Source organism: Herpailurus yagouaroundi, unplaced genomic scaffold (genome assembly GCF_014898765.1).
Source record: "Herpailurus yagouaroundi ecotype Mexico unplaced genomic scaffold, PumYag 67690, whole genome shotgun sequence".
In the NCBI taxonomy this organism is placed as follows: domain Eukaryota; kingdom Metazoa; phylum Chordata; class Mammalia; order Carnivora; family Felidae; genus Herpailurus; species Herpailurus yagouaroundi.
In genome coordinates, this window is record NW_024420490.1 from 3,056,548 (window position 1) to 3,075,556 (window position 19,009).

Consider the following 19,009-nt stretch of genomic DNA (forward strand, 5'->3'; position numbering starts at 1 on the left):
GTGCAACTGTGAATGGGATCAGTTTCCTTATTTGTCTTTCTGTTGCTTCATTGTTAGTGTATAAGAATGCAACTGATTTCTGTACATTGATTTTGTATCCTGCAACTTTGCTGAATTCATGTATCAGTTCTAGCAGACTTTTGGTGGAGTCTATCGGGTTTTCCGTGTATAATATCATGTCATCTGCAAAAAGCGAAAGCTTGACTTCATCTTTGCCAATTTTGATGCCTTTGATTTCCTTTTGTTGTCTGATTGTTGATGCTAGAACTTCCAGCACTATGTTAAACAACAGCGGTGAGAGTGGGCATCCCTGTCGTGTTCCTGATCTCAGGGAAAAAGCTCTCAGTTTTTCCCCGTTGAGGATGATGTTAGCTGTGGGCTTTTCATAAATGGCTTTTATGATCTTTAAGTATGTTCCTTCTATCCCGACTTTCTCAAGGGTTTTTATTAAGAAAGGGTGCTGGATTTTGTCAAAGGCCTTTTCTGCATCGATTGACAGGATCATATGGTTTTTCTCTTTTTTTTTGTTAATGTGATGTATCACGTTGGTTGATTTGCGAATGTTGAACCAGCCCTGCATCCCAGGAATGAATCCCACTTGATCATGGTGAATAATTCTTTTTATATGCCGTTGAATTCGATTTGCTAGTATCTTATTGAGAATTTTGGCATCTATATTCATCAGGGATATTGGCCTGTAGTTCTCTTTTTTTACTGGGTCTCTGTCTGGTTTAGGAATCAAAGTAATACTGGCTTCATAGAATGAGTCTGGAAGTTTTCCTTCCCTTTCTATTTCTTGGAATAGCTTGAGAAGGATAGGTATTATCTCTGCTTTAAACGTCTGGTAGAACTCCCCTGGGAAGCCATCTGGTCCTGGACTCTTATTTGTTGGGAGATTTTTGATAACCGATTCAATTTCTTCGCTGGTGATGGGTCTGTTCAAGCTTTCTATTTCCTCCTGATTGAGTTTTGGAAGAGTGTGGGTGTTCAGGAATTTGTCCATTTCTTCCAGGTTGTCCAATTTGTTGGCATATAATTTTTCATAGTATTCCCTGATAATTGTTTGTATCTCTGAGGGATTGGTTGTAATAATTCCATTTTCATTCATGATTTTATCTATTTGGGTCATCTCCCGTTTCTTTTTGAGAAGCCTGGCTAGAGGTTTGTCAATTTTGTTTATTTTTTCAAAAAACCAACTCTTGGTTTCGTTGATCTGCTCTACAGTTTTTTTAGATTCTATATTGTTTATTTCTGCTCTGATCTTTATTATTTCTCTTCTTCTGCTGGGTTTAGGCTGCCTTTGCTGTTCTGCTTCTATTTCCTTTAGGTGTGCTGTTAGATTTTGTATTTGGGATTTTTCTTGTTTCTTGAGATAGGCCTGGATTGCAATGTATTTTCCTCTCAGGACTGCCTTCGCTGCGTCCCAAAGCGTTTGGATTGTTGTATTTTCATTTTCGTTTGTTTCCATATATTTTTTAATTTCTTCTCGATTTGCCTGGTTGACCCACTCATTCGTTAGTAGGGTGTTCTTTAATCTCCATGCTTTTGGAGGTTTTCCAGACTTTTTTCTGTGGTTGATTTCAAGCTTCATAGCATTGTGGTCTGAAAGTATGCATGGTATGATTTCAATTCTTGTAAACTTATGAAGGGCTGTTTTGTGACCCAGTATATGATCTATCTTGGAGAATGTTCCATGTGCACTCGAGAAGAAAGTATATTCTGTTGCTTTGGGATGCAGAGTTCTAAATATATCTGTCAAGTCCATCTGATCCAATGTCTCATTCAGGGCCCTTGTTTCTTTATTGACCGTGTGTCTAGATGATCTATCCATTTCTGTAAGTGGGGTGTTAAAGTCCCCTGCAATTACCACATTCTTATCAATAAGGTTGCTTGTGTTTATGAGTAATTGTTTTATATATTTGGGCGCTCCGGTATTCGGCGCATAGACATTTATAATTGTTAGCTCTTCCTGATGGATAGACCCTGTCACTATTATATAATGTCCTTCTTCATCTCTTGTTACAGCCTTTAATTTAAAGTCTAGTTTGTCTGATATAAGTATGGCTACTCCAGCTTTCTTTTGGCTTCCAGTAGCATGATAAATAGTTCTCCATCCCCTCACTCTCAATCTAAAGGTGTCCTCAGGTCTAAAATGAGTCTCTTGTAGACAGCAAATAGATGGGTCTTGTTTTTTTATCCATTCTGATACCCTATGTCTTTTGGTTGGCGCATTTAATCCATTTACATTCAGTGTTATTATAGAAAGATATGGGTTTAGAGTCATTGTGATGTCTGTATGTTTTATGCTTATAGTGATGTCTCTGATACTTTGTCTCACAGGGTCCCCCTTAGGAACTCTTGTAGGGCTGGTTTAGTGGTGACAAATTCCTTCAGTTTTTGTTTGTTTGGGAAGACCTTTATCTCTCCTTCTATTCTAAATGACAGGCTTGCTGGATAAAGGATTCTCGGCTGCATATTTTTTCTGTCTAGCACACTGAAAATCTCGTGCCAATTCTTTCTGGCCTGCCAAGTTTCAAAAGAGAGATCAGTCACGAGTCTTATAGGTCTCCCTTTATATGTGAGGGCACGTTTACTCCTTGCTGCTTTCAGAATTTTCTCTTTATCCTTGTATTTTGCCAGTTTCACTATGATATGTCGTGCAGAAGATCGATTCAAGTTACGTCTGAAGGGAGTTCTCTGTGCCTCTTGGATTTCAATGCCTTTTTCCTTCCCCACTTCAGGGAAGTTCTCAGCTATTATTTCTTCAAGTACCCCTTCAGCACCTTTCCCTCTCTCTTCCTCCTCTGGGATACCAATTATGCATATATTATTTCTTTTTAGTGTATCACTTAGTTCTCTAATTTTCCCCTCATACTCCTGGATTTTTTTATCTCTCTTTTTCTCAGCTTCCTCTTTTTCCATAACTTTATCTTCTAGTTCACCTATTCTCTCCTCTGCCTCTTCAATCTGAGCCGTGGTGGTTTCCATTTTGTTATGCATTTTGTTTAAAGCGTTTTTCAGCTCCTCGTGACTGTTCCTTAGTCCCTTGATCTCTGTAGCAAGAGATTCTCTGCTGTCAGCTATACTGTTTTCAAGCCCAGCGATTAATTTTATGACTATTATTCTAAATTCACTTTCTGTTATATTATTTAAATCCTTTTTGATCAGCTCATTAGCTGTTGTTATTTCCTGGAGATTCTTCTGAGGGGAATTCTTCCGCTTGGTCATTTTGGATAGTCCCTGGCGTGGTGAGGACCTGCAGGGCACTTCCCCTGTGCTGTGGTGTATAACTGGAGTTGGTGGGCGGAGCCGCAGTCAGACCTGATGTCTGCCCCCAGCCCACTGCTGGGGCCACAGTCAGACTGGTGCGTGCCTTCTCTTCCCCTCTCCTAGGGGCGGGATTCCCTGTGGGGTGGGGTGGCCTGTCTGGGCTACTTGCACACTGCCAGGCTTGTGATGCTGGGGATCTGGCGTCTTAGCTGGGGTGGGTAGGCAAGGTGCACAGGGGCAGGAGGGGCAGGCTTAGCTTGCTTCTCCTTAGGTGATCCACTTCAGGAGGGGCCCTGTGGCAGCAGGAAGGAGTCAGATCCGCTGCCGGAGGTTTGGCTCCGCAGAAGCGCAGAGTTGGGTGTTTGGGCGGAGCGAGCAAGTTCCCTGGCAGGAACTGGTTCTCTTTGGGATTTTGGCTGGGGGATGGGCGGGGAAGATGGCGCTGGCGAGCGCCTTTGTTCCCCACCAAACTGAGCTCTGTCATCCGGGGGCTCAGCAGCTCTCCTTCCCTTTGTCCTCCAGCCTTCCCGCTTTCTGAGCAGAGCTGTTAACTTCTGACCTCCCAGCCGCTAAGTCGCGCTTGCTGTCGGAACACAGTCCGTCAGGCCCCTCCGCTTTTTGCAAGCCGGACTCGGGGGCTCTGCTTGGCCGGCGAGCCGCCCCTCCGCCCCGGCTCCCTCCCGCCAGTCCGTGGAGCGCGCACCGCCTCGCCGCCCTTCCTACCCTCTTCCTTGGGCCTCTCGTCTGCGCTTGGCTCCGGCGACTCCGTTCTGCTAATCCTCTGGTGGTTTTCTGGGTTATTTGGGCAGGTGTAGGTGGAATCTAAGTGATCAGCAGGACGCGCGGTGAGCCCAGCGTCCTCCTACGCCGCCATCTTCCTGTATCCATCTCTGCTACTCTTTATTCAAGTCATGGCCTCTGTTACTTTCCTCAACAGATCTCTACTCGAGGGAAAAAGGTATAAAGTGGTATCAGGAGTGATAGATGTGCATTTGAAGAGTTTTAGCTTTTTACATTTCTTATTTTGCAGAATGCATATGACGGAGAAGCAAGTAGACTAGTTAGCCACTTTTCACGGCCTCTGTGAACTCGGGGGCTGCTGGCAGTGTCCGGAGGCTTGTGTAGTTGCCTTGCTTTTGTTTGTTGGCTATGGGTCCCCCTGCTTGTGTAAACTTATGAGGTCGTTAGGTGTTTTATTAAAAAATGTCATAAGCTCTTATTATTTCTAGAATGCACTCAGGTGGTCTCTGCCCTTCCAACAGAAATAATGCTGTGTTTTAGAGAAATTAATTACTGGCTCGCGTTGCTTTCCCCCACGTAGTCATTTATCATCTTTCTAAAAGGAAAGGAGCAAATATACAGTTAGCTGTGAAGTCTATAAATGCAGATGCTTTCAAACACACACTCTGATGTCCTTGATGACATTTTTGATGTTCAACTTTATGGACGTGATGTGCAGCTAGTTTTATGTTACATACTTTTCTATACTTTAACTGGCTCTTTTGGTGGGGGTGGGGGTGATTAAAAAGTCTTTGCTTTGCTCTGTCCAAACGAGAGCAAAACAACAACAAAAACTCTTTCCCAACAAAATCGTTATATTCCAGAGTGGAGTGCTTTTAGATAATGATGTAATATACAGAATTCATGGCCAAAGTAATGAGGTTAATGGATGCTTTGGCCATTCAAGAAGTATACGTCAAATATAAGTAGCTAATGATTAAATATTCCAATTTCTTCTATTTCATTCATTGTTCTTTCTACCAGTTTTTTTTAATCTCTCATGAATGCATGCGTGGGATTTAAATAGCTCTTGGGACTAGCCCTGTGAGGAATGGGTCCATACAGGTGTTGGTGCCATGGAGAAAGCTGTAACTGATTCGGGTCGTGAGAAGTTTGCTCAGTAGTACAGATCAGATCTCCAGACAGCAGAGCTGTAACCATGTACTCGTTTCCTTCAGGAATTAAAGATAAATTTCAGATAAAGTCCTCCTTAGCATGCTTCTTAAAGTTTTATTTTATTATTATTATTAATTTTTTTTATTTTTGAGAGAGAGAAAAAGTGTGAGGGGGAGGGGCAGAGAGAGAGAGAGGGAGAGGCAGAATCTCAAGCAGCCTCCAGACTGTCAGCACGGAGCCCGACGTGGGCTTCGAACCCATGGACTGCAAGATGATGACCTGAGTGAAAGTTGGACGCTTAATCGACTGAGCCACCCAGGCACCCCATAGCAGTGCTTCTTAGATTACTGGATTTTTCTCTTCTAAGCAGCTTTACTAAAATACAATTCACATAATATACTTATCTAAACTGTACAATCCGATGGTTTTTACTGTATTAACAGAGTTGTGCAGCCATCAGTACAGTCTAATTTTAGAACATTTTTCATCACCTCAGAAAAGAAAGCCCATAGTCATTAGCAGTCACTCACTATTCCCTCCTCCCCCCAGCCTTTAGTAATGAGTAATCTCTTTTCTGTCTCTGAGTTTGCCTGTTGTGGACATTTCATATAGAGTCATACAATATCTGTTTTTTCTGGAACTGCCTTCTTTCCTGTAGTATGTTTTATTTTTTTATTATTTTTTTTAAGTTTTTTTTATTTATTTTTGAGACAGAGAGAGACAGAGCATGAACAGGGGAGGAGCAGAGAGAGAGGGAGACACAGAATCCGAAACAGGCTCCAGGCTCTGAGCTATCAGCACAGAGCCCGACGCGGGGCTCCAACTCACAGACCGTGAGATCATGACCTGAACCAAAGTCGGACGCTTAACCGACCGAGCCACCCAGGCGCCCCTCCTGTAGTATGCTTTAAAGTTCATGTCGTAGCATGTATCAGCGCTTCATTCCTTTTCATTGCTGAGTAGTAGTCCATCGTGTGGATCTGCCACGTTTGTCCATTCTTCAGCTCATGGACGTTTGGCTTGTTTCCACCTTGGGGCTGTGAGGAAAAAATGCTACTGTGAACATTCATGGACCGATTTTTGTGTGAATGTGATGTTTGGAGTTCCCTTGGGTGCTTACCTAGGAGTGGAACTGTGTGTCCTATTGTAACTTGTGTTCAACTTTTTGAGATACTGCCAAAATGCTTTCCCAAGCACCTACGGCATTTTACATTCATCTACCAGTAATGTGTGAGGCGTCCTATTGCTCTATGTCCCTGCTAACGCTTTTTATTGCCTTTTTTATGTTTGCCACCTTAGTGGGAGTGAAGTGGTATTGATTTTTCGTGCTTTTGATTTAAATTTCCTGATGACTACTGATGCTGAGCATCTTTTCTTGTGCTTATTAGTTATTTGTATATCTTCCTTGGTGAAATGTCTATTCAGATCCTTTGTCCGTTTATAAATTTGGTTATTATTGAGTTGTGTTTGTACATTCTGAATGTAGGTCCCTTATTAGATACATAATTGGCAAGTATTTTCTGTCTTTGGTTGTTCTTTCTTTCTTTTTTTTTTTAAATTCAAGTTAGTTAACATATAGTGTAGTATTGGTTACAGGAGTAGAACCCAGTGATTCATCTCTTACCTACGACACCCAGTGCTCTCATCCCAACAGTGCCTTCATTCATTTAACACACCCCCACCCCTCCAGCAACCTTTAGTTTGTTCTCTGTATTTTAGAGTCTTTTATGGTTTGCCTCCCTCTCTGTTTTTATCTTATTTTTCCTTCCCTTCCCCTATGGTCATCTATTTTGTTTCTCAAATTCCACAGATGAGTGAAGTCCTATGATACTTGTTTTTCTCTGCCTGACTTATTTCACTTAGCATAATACCCTCTAGTTCCATCCACGTTGTTGCAAATGGCAAGATTTCATTCTTTTTCATTGCTGAGTAGTATTCCATTGTATATATAAACCACATCTTCTTTATCCATTCATCTGTCAATGGACATTTGGGCTCTTTCCATACTTTGGCTGTTGAAAGCGCTGCTTTAAACATTAGGGTGCATGTGCCCCTTCGAATCAGCATTTTTGTATCCTGTGGATAAATGCTTAGTAGTGCAATTGATGGGTGGTAGGGTAGTTCTATTTATAATTTTTTGAGGAACTTTCATCCTGTTTTCCAGAGTGGTTACACCTACCCGTGTGTCTTCCCACCAGCAGTGCAAAAGGGTTTGCCTTTTTCTGCGTCCTCGCCAACATCAGTTGTTTTCCTGAGTTGTTAATGTTAGCTATTCTGACAGGTGTGAGGTAGTATTTCTTTGTTTTTTTTTCCTTTCTTGAGAGTGTCCTCTGCAACACAAGTGTTTTTTATTTTAATGAGGTCCAGTTTGTTTGTTTTTTTCTTTTGTTGCTTGTGCTTTTGGTGTCCTAGCTAAGAAACCACTGCCTAGCAGAAGCTCACAAAGACTTAGTCCTATATGTGGCCTTCCAGGAGTTGTATAGTTATAGGTCTCACATTCAGGTTCGTGATCCAGTCCGAGTTCATTATTGCATATGCCGTGAGGAAGAGGTCCACCTTCATTCTTTTGTATATTCTTTTCGCATCACTTATTAAAAAGACAACTCCCCTGCCCCCAATTGTTTTGTACCTTTGTTGAAAATCAGTTGACAAATGTGAGGGTTTATTTATGGATTCTCAGTTCTGTTCCATTGATCTACATGGATGTCGTAATGCTAGTACCACACTGTCTTGATGACTGTAACTTTGTGTTAAGTTTGGAAATTGAGAAGTCTCAGTCTTTCAGTTTTCTTCTTTTGTTGTTCTTCCTTTTAAAGAATATTTTTGCTCTTTTGGGTCCCTTGCATTTCTGTATGAAATTTAGGACAAGCTGTTCAAATTCTGCAAAAAAGCGAAGAAGGATTGCACTGAATCTGTAGATGAATTTGGGGAGTATTGCCATCTTAACAATATCGAGTCTTCTGACCTGTGAGCATGGGATGTCTTTCCACTTCTTTAGGCTTTAAAAATTTCTTTCAAAGGTGGTTGTTTTGGAGAACTTTTTATATGTTCTACTCCTAAATCATTTTCTTCTACCTAGGTATCTAGCTTATAATCCAGGTGGGAGAAGAAAGAAAGGCACTGTTAAGATACATTCTCTGTTCTGTTGGAGACAGTAGACTTTGAATAGGAAATTCTATCTGGAGGCTTCATGGTAATGCCAAGAATGACCTGCCTGAGGATTGTTAAATCCTGGATCAGGTTACCGCCAAGCAGCACTGAACTGCATTCTTTAAAACAGTTGAAAAACACAAGTATTGCTTATCTCACTGGGGTTGTTCAGATTCTGAAAGGCAAACCAGTGAACCTTCTGGAGCACCAGATTGCTCCAAGATTTACTCTGCTTCCTATAAGTTTTATTTGATTTTTCTGAATATGTTTAAAATAAAAAGAATATCAAAAGGCAGATAGTGACACGTCTTCCTCCCATTCTGTTCCCCATCTACTGAGTCACCCTTCGATTTTTATGTATCTTTCCAGAATTTGTTTATATATAGTAAATACTAATAAATATTATTCTGTAATCTTATCTAAGGTCACAGAGTGCATATTTAGACTTTGTAAGAAATAAATTCACAGCAAGTAGATTTTAAACAAAAATTTAAAGGAATCAGTACTTGATCAATTTGGGTATTCTATCTCATTAGTATTACTGAAGACTTCCCCTAAGTGAGTTAGGAGAAAATTTTGTTCTGGTCATCAATAAAATTACCTTATTCCTTGACAAGGAGGCTGTTTGAATCAGGCTATTGAACACTCTCTGCATAACAGATTTTGGCAGATACCCACATTATAGGGCTACTTGTCAGAACTCTGCTTGTGAAATAGTACAGAAAGTGCAGGTTTGTTTTTGGACAGAATGGGCAAATGCTACACAGTTCTCTGGCTGAATCCCAAACCGGGTTCAGATTTAATGTGCAGTCTATACATCTGCCTAAATCTGAATAATTTTTTTCCTCTGCACATGTAAATTTCTTTAAAAAATTAAAAAAAAAATCTCTTCACCCAGGGTGGGGCTCAAACTCAAAACCCTGAGATCAAGAGTCATGGGCTCTACTGACTGAGCCATCCAGGCGCCCCACATGTAAACCTTCAATACAAATTAACTTATACCTCCCTAGGAACCCCCCAAAATAAAAAAGTATTAAATGTCAGGGTTTACTGAAGCCAAAATATTGGCAAGATATGTAGCTTTTAAAGCAATTTCATCATGTGTACACATAATGTAATTTCCATTTCAACTTGTATAACGTATTTTCTTTTCTTTTCCAAGAAGCTATCTGTTAAAGACATGGCTGACTTTCCTGTCCCAACTCAAGATGTGACTAGTGATGACAAACAAGGTATGAAAAGAATGAGTTTTCTTCCTTCAGGGACATTCTACCTGTGTTTCTTCATCCACTTCTCTTGGAATGGCTGACTTCGGGAGCATGTGGTAACAGGAACTTCCAAAGCCCCTCAACTCATTGGCCCCTTACTCGCCTGTCCTGACCCTTTACTTGGAATTTGGTCATACTGATTAGGAAATGACTGGAAGCTGAAAGAATTGAGAGCGTAACATCTTGGGTTGGCAGAGGTGATCCCAGAACATCAGTACAAATGCACATTTGTATACAGGTCTAATCCTTGAGGAAGTTATCTTTCTGGAGAGAGCTTCTGTCCTTTGGATTTATCTTCTGTTACTTTGTGGATGTGAAGCTGTGTCGGGAAGCCAGCGGTAATTTGTCTGTCTTACCGGGCGAGTGAGAAGCAGCGCGGCTCAGTTTTCCATGTTAGCGCTACCGTTAAGCACAGAGATGAGTTGGCCTGGGAATATTTAGAACAGGAGGACCTCTCCCCACTCCCACCACTGCATATAATGCTTTATAATCTACCAGGTCCTTCCTCATTTACTGCCTTACTCAGTTCTCACAAAGCCGAACAGAGGCTAGTATGTTTTATCACCTAAAATTTAGAGATGAGTAAACTGAAATTCAGGCAGTAGGAGTCATATGCTTAATAATAAAAAGAGTGGAGGTAAGAATAAAGATTTTTTGAGTCTCAGGCTAGTATTCCTTTTATTAGCTGATACTGATTTTACTACCCATGAATGAGAGGCTTATCAGAAGGGACTAAAAATCAGTGAAGCTATTTCAAGTTTTGTTGTCGAGACCTGCCACCAATGCAACCTTGTACAGGAGTTAAACATGAAAAGTAAGTTTTCCATTAGGAAGCAATGATCGCTTGCTCTCTATTTAAATCTTTGCTCAGGAGAGGCAGGCAGAACTAGACATTTTTTTGCAGCAGTGTGTACTCTGATCACGTTCTTTCCTAGCGGGTCTTAGCCTTGATTGTGCGTTGGAATGACGGGTCTGAAAGCACTAAAGCCCGCATCTCACTCCCGGAGAGATTCTGATGTCATTGGTCTGGATGTCAAGAATGAAAGGAGGAGATTTCTGGCACTTCCTGGTAATACTCCTCCTAGCCACTAGAGGCGCACTCGGTTGAAAGTTGGTAATTCGGCTATGTTCTTTGTGGGATGAGAACCTATTTCCCTACTTCAAGGGGTCTCTATTGTTTGGGTGCTGTAGCAACTTACAGAGGTTTGTTACACCATTTTCATAAGTGATGACTAGGGATTCTTTGCTTTAATATAATGTGCCTAAGAAATAAAATTTTACAGTTTTGTTTTCTCCTCCTTTCTCTTGTTCCTTAAAAACAAAACACGTCTAGGTTTGAAAAGTACTGCGGATGAAGCCTTACCAAAGGACGTGTCTGAGGATCCAGGTAGGAGAAAACACTTTTAATACATTTTTGTGTAATTATTTTCTAATTTAAAAAACCTAACAGTGTCAGTGAGTAGAAAATTGATGGTTGTGTATGTTTCTGTCTAAATATTTGCCTTGGGTTTTATTGTAATGAAACCTTTGGTTGCTTTTTATACCTGAAAAGAGGGTGGTTTTTTATTTTTAAGTTCTGAATTTAGGTTTCACCAATAGGAGCACTCAGTTTGAAGTTAGAGTCTCATTGTTACTTTTACTGTAAAATTGTAAAGACTTGGAGTTGAGAAGATTTCAGTAAGCCATTGTGGTTTCTGTGGAGTAAGGAGCTAATGGGGTAGATCAAGTGGAGGCCCACAGTTGAACTTCTCCATTTCCAAAGCAGAAATCTCCAATGTTTTCATGAAAATTCACCACCAGAAAGGCAAGTAAGTAAATGTGCTTCTACAGGGAGGAGATTCCAAGGAGAAAAAGAAAAGGTGTGTTTGCCCATGTTCTTGGAGAGTCAGCACTGTGTCCGTGAACCAGGGAGATGGCCAGGCCTGTGTCCTCAGCTCTCTTGATGGGAGCCATCACTGAACTAAGATGAACCTAGTTAAAAACAAACTGGCTAGGGAGGGCGTTACTATTTGGAGCTCCGGTTACGAGGACATGAAAGAGGTTGCTGCATTCTTATTGTTCTCTCTCATAATATTTAATAAGTAAATCATGTTTGTTTGGGTTAGTTAGCTATCATCCCAAGCTTATTTGTTTAAGGTTGGAACAAAGGAGTCGATAGAACATTGAGGCTTATGCTATAGTACAGTTTTCCCCAGACACCAAGTTCATTTGAGGTTTAAAAGAGAGAGGGATAGGGGCGCCTGGGTGGCTCAGTTGGTTGGGTGTCCAACTTCAGCTCAGGTCATGATCTCACAGTTTGTGAGTTTGAGCCCCACATTGGGCTTTGTGTTGACAGCTCAGAGCCTGGAGCCTGCTTCGGATTCTTTGTCTCCCTCTCTCTCTGCCTCTCCCCCACTCGTACTCTGTCTCTCTCTCAAAAATAATAAATATTTAACAAATTAATAAAAAGAGGGATGGAGGGAGAGAAGGGAGTAGGGGGAGAGAGGAGGAGGAGGGGAGAGAGTGAGAATGAATACAAATGAGAATATATGATTGATTTTAGTGAAGAGGTCTAAGAATCTGTGTTTTTAGATTGTCTGCCAGGCAGTTCCGGTGTGTAGCCTATTTTTGGAACCTTTGCCTCTAGAAGATGATATTAAGAAATAGAAAATTGTTGGGGCGCCTGGGTGGCTGAGTCAGTTAAGCATCTGACTTTGGCTCACGTCATGATCTCACGGTTTGTGGGTTCAAGCCCCGCATCGGGCTCTGTGCTGACAGCTCAGAGCCTGGAGCCTGCTCCGGATTCTGTGTCTCCCTTGCTCTCTGCCCCCCCTCCCACTCACATTCTGTCTCTCTCTCAAAAATAAAATAAAACATCAAAAAAAAAAAAAAAAAGAAATAGAAAACTGAGTTTATAGATCAACCATGACTCCCAAAGTGGTAGGAATTCTCAAGCCTAGTTTGGGCTTTTGAAACTGATTTGGGTTCTTTCATCAGAAAGAGAAATGCTCAGTTTGTGTAAAGACAAATGGATGGCTGGCCTGTTAGAGAATTAAACTTTACGCTTGCCCTCTAAACCCATTTTAGGACAAATGCATGAGGTAGGTTCTTTCCAGCTTTAATTTCTGGAGCCAGAGTGGATGTACCTCAGGTTTTGTAAACTTCGTGTTGACAGTATTAATAAAAGCTATTTGATTTTGGAGAGTTAAATTGGTGCTTTTCCAACCGTCTTTGAGGCTCATAACTTCCTATTTTTTCCATGAGCATCGTGTGTTCTCTGGAGCCTGAGCTGTAGATGTCATTTTTAAGATTTCTTTATTGAATGGGGCACGGAGTCACCAGACAAATCCTATCAGGGTGTGCGACAGTGCGTGAAGTACATCTGAATTTGTTTCACATTCTGCCTAGGAACATGCTATGTGGTTTCTGATTCATTTTTCCCACTGCTGCCCTATCTGGAGTGGATATGAGGGAATCCCTCATCTGAAACGTATTTAATACCCCCTTTCCTGGGGAATGTTTGAATTTCCAGTGCGAGACGCTGTAGAATTTCAAGGTGGTGGTTGTCCATGCCACACGGGCAGTTCATCTCAGTTGAGTTGCTGCTTTTTAGAGAATTAAACTTTAGGCTTGCCTTTTTATCCTCTTGCAATCTTCTGGAACGATGACATGCCTGCAATGTTCTGGGAAGTTGTCCTTCTTCCCTCTTCCTAGCTAAATGAGAAGCTATGACCTACCTGCTGGCTTTGGCCTGGATTCCAGTACAACATGACCTTGCCATTTTTGCAGATGCTCACATGCCCCAAATGCTCAGTCTGACTTTCAGGAGCTTGGAAGCTGATGGACGACTGAACCGGAATAGTGTTCTCCAGCTTTTTGTGATCTGAAACCTGTGGGGACTCACCAAGCCCTGCCTGTGGTATATTGTTGCAGGTGGCAGGAGAAGTCTCTCCCTGCCCTGTTCTTCCACAGTGGCTGGTAGTGTTGATAATAATGATAATAGTAATGGTGAGGAGGAGGATGTTGTGGTAGGACTGCTGTCAGGGAAGGGGGGGTATTCCTTGTCATGTGGTTTTTTAATATGCCCTTATCCTTTTCATTGCTGAAAGTAGATTTCTTAGCTAACATACTGCAGCCTCATTCCTCGGAGCAAGCTGCACAATGGTGATCTTTTTCTTGATGTCTCTAGGCTATGCTGAGCGGATTAGGCCTGTTTGTCCCCACACTGTAGTCTTCAGACAGCTGTTAGTGATTCTAGCAGCTTCCCCGTTTACTAGCTCTCACCCCATGGCCTTATGGGGTAGAGCAATTTTCTCCTTTCATTACCTGTTCCCACCTGCACCTCCTTTGCTGTCCTAGAGGGAACTACATTTAGAATCCAGATTTCTCAGCTTGAAAAATTAGCAGTCTACAACAGTAATATTTTACAGTTCAAAAATAGATTGTTTTCCAAGTACCTTTGACTTCTCTCTCCCCAGGAGAAAGGGGCTACATTTTTATTTTCTTCATTCTGTAGGTGAGGAGACTGAGGTTCAGAGACGCAACAGTTGGTATTGCGTCCAGGAGGAACACGTAGGCCTTAGGACTCCTGTCCTCGTCCCCACTGCTTATCCATACCCCTCACCCCATCTGTCTGTGTGTCTATCTCTCACCAGCAGGGTTCACTCTTCCACACCCATTCTTACCTAGGAGAAAGAGATAATGGCACTTGACAAAGGAATTTAACGGTCACTAACAGTCTGGTTTGGGGAACCAGACTTTTATTTTAAAATGACTAAGACTTTCCCAACCCACATATTTCTCTTTTTTTAATGTTTATTTGTTTATTTTTGAGAGAGAGAGCTAGCAGATGAGGGGAAGAGAGAGAGAGGGAGAGAGAGAATCCCGAGCAGGCTCTGCACTGACAGCAGGGCTTGATCATGACCTAGGGTTAAATCAGGAGTCAGATGCTTAAGCGACTGAGCTGCCCAGGTGTCCCCGGGCCCACACTATTTCTGGAAAGTAGTGTAGCCTGAGGGAGAAGAGGGGTCAGAGCCAGCTGTGGGCAGCCTGCCCGGAGGACGGCCCCCGGATTTGTGGTGAGTCCGGTCGCGCTGTCCACTCAGCCCCAAGGCGGCCTGCTTGGCTGCAGGAGCAGCTCCCCTTAGGCCGCTTTCCTCTGCTGCCTGGAGTTTGTGGGGTGGGAAGAGGTAGTTTTCCATGTACCTGTGGGTGGGGGTGCGTGATAATGGGCAAGACAGGGCTCATACTCCTCGGGCGTCCAGTGCTTTCCAGAGCTCCGAGAGCATTTTGATCGGTTGAAGTTGAAACATGACTGTGTTCTCGCTACAACAAGCCACAATGCTTGTTTAGAGAGAAATGTGTCTTTTCTACAGCTGACCATATCTAAGGGAATACATATTGCTTCTTTGCTTTGTGCCTTGTTAACATTTTTAACTCCTCTTTCTCTCCTGCTTATCTAACTCATAGATTTTAACGACCATCATAAATCTAGGCTCCTTCATACCAAGGAGGGTTTTTATCTTTAGAGCAATGTAAAAAAAGGTGGGATGATGCATTGAGACATTTTCTCTCTGGAAGAACTTCTGCAAACAATACACAAATGATATTCTCCTTGTTCCTAGGTAGTAGCACTTTTTCTATGAATTTTTATGAGATTTTATGATGAAAGATTTGCAGTGTTTGCAAAACCTTAGCATAACTGGTGGTTTCTAAAGTTGTCTTCCGTAGGGTACTGAAAATATAAAAAAGGATCAATGTTTTTGTAAATGTTTCTAATTATTCCCAACAACTTGTGATGGGAAAGTTAGGGTCCATGGGTGTTGATAGTGAGCAAGTTGTTAATGATTTAAATTTGATAAGGAAAAGTCTCATATGGTTGGTAAAATATCTTAATGATTTCATTCCGTACTATCGTCTGTGTGATTTGGTCACAGGGACATAGGACACAAGAATATTTTCTTGTAGGAAAAGCTGTGTTGCTCATTTCAACTTAGCTTGTGGGAGCTTTGATTTCTTGTGGTCATGCTACTCTGGTAGTGTATCTTAAGAAATTCTTAAGATATGTAACCTGATAGAGTTCTTCCTAGCCTTCAGGGGAGCCTGGTTCAAAATCAGTTACTAAGCTATCATGATAGACCAAGGAAACCACACGTCAGAACCCCTCATATAAGTAGATAACCCCATGAGAGGGTTGTCTTTTTAGTTTGGAATTTATTCATCAGCGTAGATTTGAGAATAGCTCCTTAGTGCTCTGACAGAAGGAAGAAAAATGTTGGATTTTCTTTCCTTTGAACTGTGCCTTTAGCTTTAGAAATGAAATGAGAAAATAATGAAGATGTGGAGGCGGTTAAGTTCTCCACAGGGATGCCTGCACCTCATATTTACCTGTTGAGATATATGTTCTCTACTAGCCCGGGTATTGCTTATAAACCTGTTCAACCGCAGAAATGAAAGCCAAGTAAACAACAACCGGTCTTTGTTTCAGCCACTTCTAAGGATTCCAACAGCCTCAAAGCAAGACCAAGATCCAGGTAGTGTTTGTTTAATTTCTGCTTTAATGCCCTTCGTACCCTTTCTTTGACTAGAAATAAAGTCCCACAACCCAAAGCCCAACCCACGATCTCCTTTTCCTTTAGATTGGCAGCTTAGACAATGGGTGAGTTCCTTTGTCACGAGGGGCCTGATCGGAGCTTGCAGTGCTGCTGGGAGACTCTTAATTTCTGTGTCTCTTAGTGGTAGAAGGTGGTGGCTGCTGCTGGCTGGTCGACTGACAAGAAGTGGCTTGTGTGCCGTGGCCCCCTTGTTGCAGGATGATAAGGAATAGAGGGCAGTGGCTTTGCAGAGAAGGAAAAGTGGTTAGGAGGTGACTAACCCTGAAATTTACTGTCGTGACAAGGTCGACACCAAACAGACACCTGAGGGATAAAATCTAGAGTAGGAAAAACAAATGCTCACAGTCATTTTAAAATGAGGCTTGAAGCTTTGGGTAAGCGGTGCTTATGGTCTGTTTTATCCTATCTTAGAGCCTCTTTTTGGAGTCACAGTTTTTAGATTGGTAGAAGAGGGAGAGCCAGGAAGGCAGAGTTGTGGTTGGCATTGGACATCAGAATGGCAGATGGAGGAGAAATACATGAACATGAATAGAACATCAGAGAGGGGAGATGGTATTGGGAGCACTTTTCAGTGGTAGGAATACAGTGGAAGATAGGACAGTACGTTTGTGGCTTCCAATGTTTGCTTTGGCTCTTAGTGACTTTTTTCTTCCTTTGGCTACTTAGACACGTCCCTGAAAAAGTGAAATTAAGTCTGATACTTTATATGCTTGAAATACCGACATTTAAGGAAATCTCCTCTTTGTGTAAATCTGAGAGTTACCCCTTAGTCTAATTTGTATACCTGGATTTTCTATATTGGGGATTTGTTTTCTTGTTTATAGAAGGTACAGATACCTATAGTCATGTTTTTTGAAACAATAGATACAGGAATTCTTTTTGGCCAGAAGAAAAGATACAGTCACCGTTTTTCTCTATGGCTGCCACATTTACTCATCCTTTGTTGTTGTTGTTGTTTTTTTAAGGATGAATGGCTCTTTTGCAAATTAGTCCGTACTGACTTTAGGATGTAGGAATAGTAACATTTATCTGACCTCATAGTAGGAAAAACCTTTGACTTGCAGGAAGCTGCTTAGGTGTGCTATATTAACTATAATTTGAGCCTCACATTTTTCTTCTGTTGACTTCCTCTTTTTCTCAAAGCGAGTGAAAGTACAAAACTTCATAGTCACATATTCTATTATTAATATCTCTGCCAAATTTTATTTATTTTATTTTATTTTTTAATGTTTATCTATTTTTGAGAGAGAGAGAGAGAGACAGAGTGAGTGGGGGAGGGCAGAGAGAGAGAGGGAGACACAGAATCGGAAGCAGGCTCCAGGCTCTGAGCTGTCAGCACAGAGCCCGACACTGGGATTGAACCCACCAACTGCGAGATCATGACCTGAGCCGAAGTCGGATGCTCAACCGACTGAGCCACCCAGGCACCCCTCTATGGCCAAATTTTATATGTTCTTTTAAGGATTGGTCTCCTGGTCTAATTTGGACCTTTTTATTTTCACTACAACCCACTGGGTCTTTACTGAGACCGAGAGAGTCAAATTATTTTTATTTTCCTTTTTAGAATAATAAAACTTTGTAGAAATGTGAGGGGAAGAGGGAAAATCCCCATTCTGACATTACTTATATTCATTATTGTGTTGATTCCCTGCACATTTATATTGAAATTGGTTGTGGTCCTAGTTTTCCAGTATCACTTATTTGATACTCAGTTAACTTTCCATATGGAAATACAAGTATACAGGTTACATATGGGAATAAAATGGAATGAGGTATGTGGGATGGGATGGTGTGCCTAACTATATATATGTGTTAGTGTACACACGCACACATATTATTTTTTCTTTCTTGACTGAAAAATGTCACTAAAGCTCTGTCTGGCATAGAAAGTTCTTTATTTTTCTTTAATTTTTTTTTAATGTTTATTTTTGAAGGAGAAAGACAGAATGTGAGCGGGAGAGGGGCAGAGAGAGAGGGAGACACAGAATATGATGCAGACTCCAGGCTCTGAGCTGTTAGCACAGAGCCCGACATGGGGCTTGAACTCACAATCTGTGAGATAACGACCTGAGTGAAGTCAGTCGCCCAATCGACTGAGCCATCCAGGCGCCCCTAAATCTTTTTATTTTTTTTTAACATTTATTCATTTTTTGAGAGACACAGAGTATGAGCAGGGGTGGGGCAGAGAGAGAGGGAGACACAAAAACTGAAGCAGGCTCCAGGCTCTAAGCTGTCTGCACAGAGCCTGATGTGGGGCTTGAACTCAAGAACTGTGAGATCATGACCTGAGCCGAAGTCAAATGCTTGAAAGTTCTTTTAATTTCTAGCAGGAGTCTCCCATTTCCTTTTCAAATCAAGTGTTCCCATTTGAAAATGTTCTTTCTTATCAATTTCCTCTGACTCTGGTTGAAAGTACTAGAGCGTTCTTCGTGCTGGTTCCTACATGCCTTTGCCTTGCCCGTCATGCCACTTATTTTACAGGGACCACCCCAGAGCACGTCACATGCCATTATGGTGACTTTATTAAAGATTGCAATCTTGCTTGACAAACAAAACTCTTCAGCCACCACAAGGAAACCCTTGAGGGAATGATTCAGGAAGGTAAAATCTTGCTATGCCCAAACCAGCTTTACCAAGAATTGAAATTGCTTAATAGTAATAGATAGATTCTGATTTTATAAATGCCTCTCTAATAGCTAAATACTGATAGCAGTTTCCTGAGGTTAATTTGTCCCTAGAACCTATCTCTGACTCAAAGGTCATTTTCTTCTTTGACATGAACTTAGCCGAGAAGCTGAGCAGAACGGATATACACATCCGCTTTTTAGAAAA

The 19,009-nt window shown here is 41.6% G+C and overlaps 1 protein-coding gene across 7 annotated transcripts in view; it reads left to right on the forward strand.

Moving 5' to 3' along the window:
- The window catches only part of REPS2 (RALBP1 associated Eps domain containing 2), a 234,510-nt gene that overhangs the window by 118,587 nt on the left and 96,914 nt on the right, over positions 1–19,009 (forward strand). For 4 of the 7 annotated variants that reach the window (XM_040468327.1, XM_040468329.1, XM_040468331.1 and 1 more), the window contains exons 10-12: positions 9,479–9,548; positions 10,918–10,971; positions 16,051–16,096. In XM_040468327.1, the coding sequence (XP_040324261.1) occupies positions 9,479–9,548; positions 10,918–10,971; positions 16,051–16,096 (170 nt within the window). The remainder of the gene's footprint in view (positions 1–9,478; positions 9,549–10,917; positions 10,972–16,050; positions 16,097–19,009) is intronic. The other 3 variants (XM_040468333.1, XM_040468334.1, XM_040468330.1) reach the window with 2 other exon arrangements.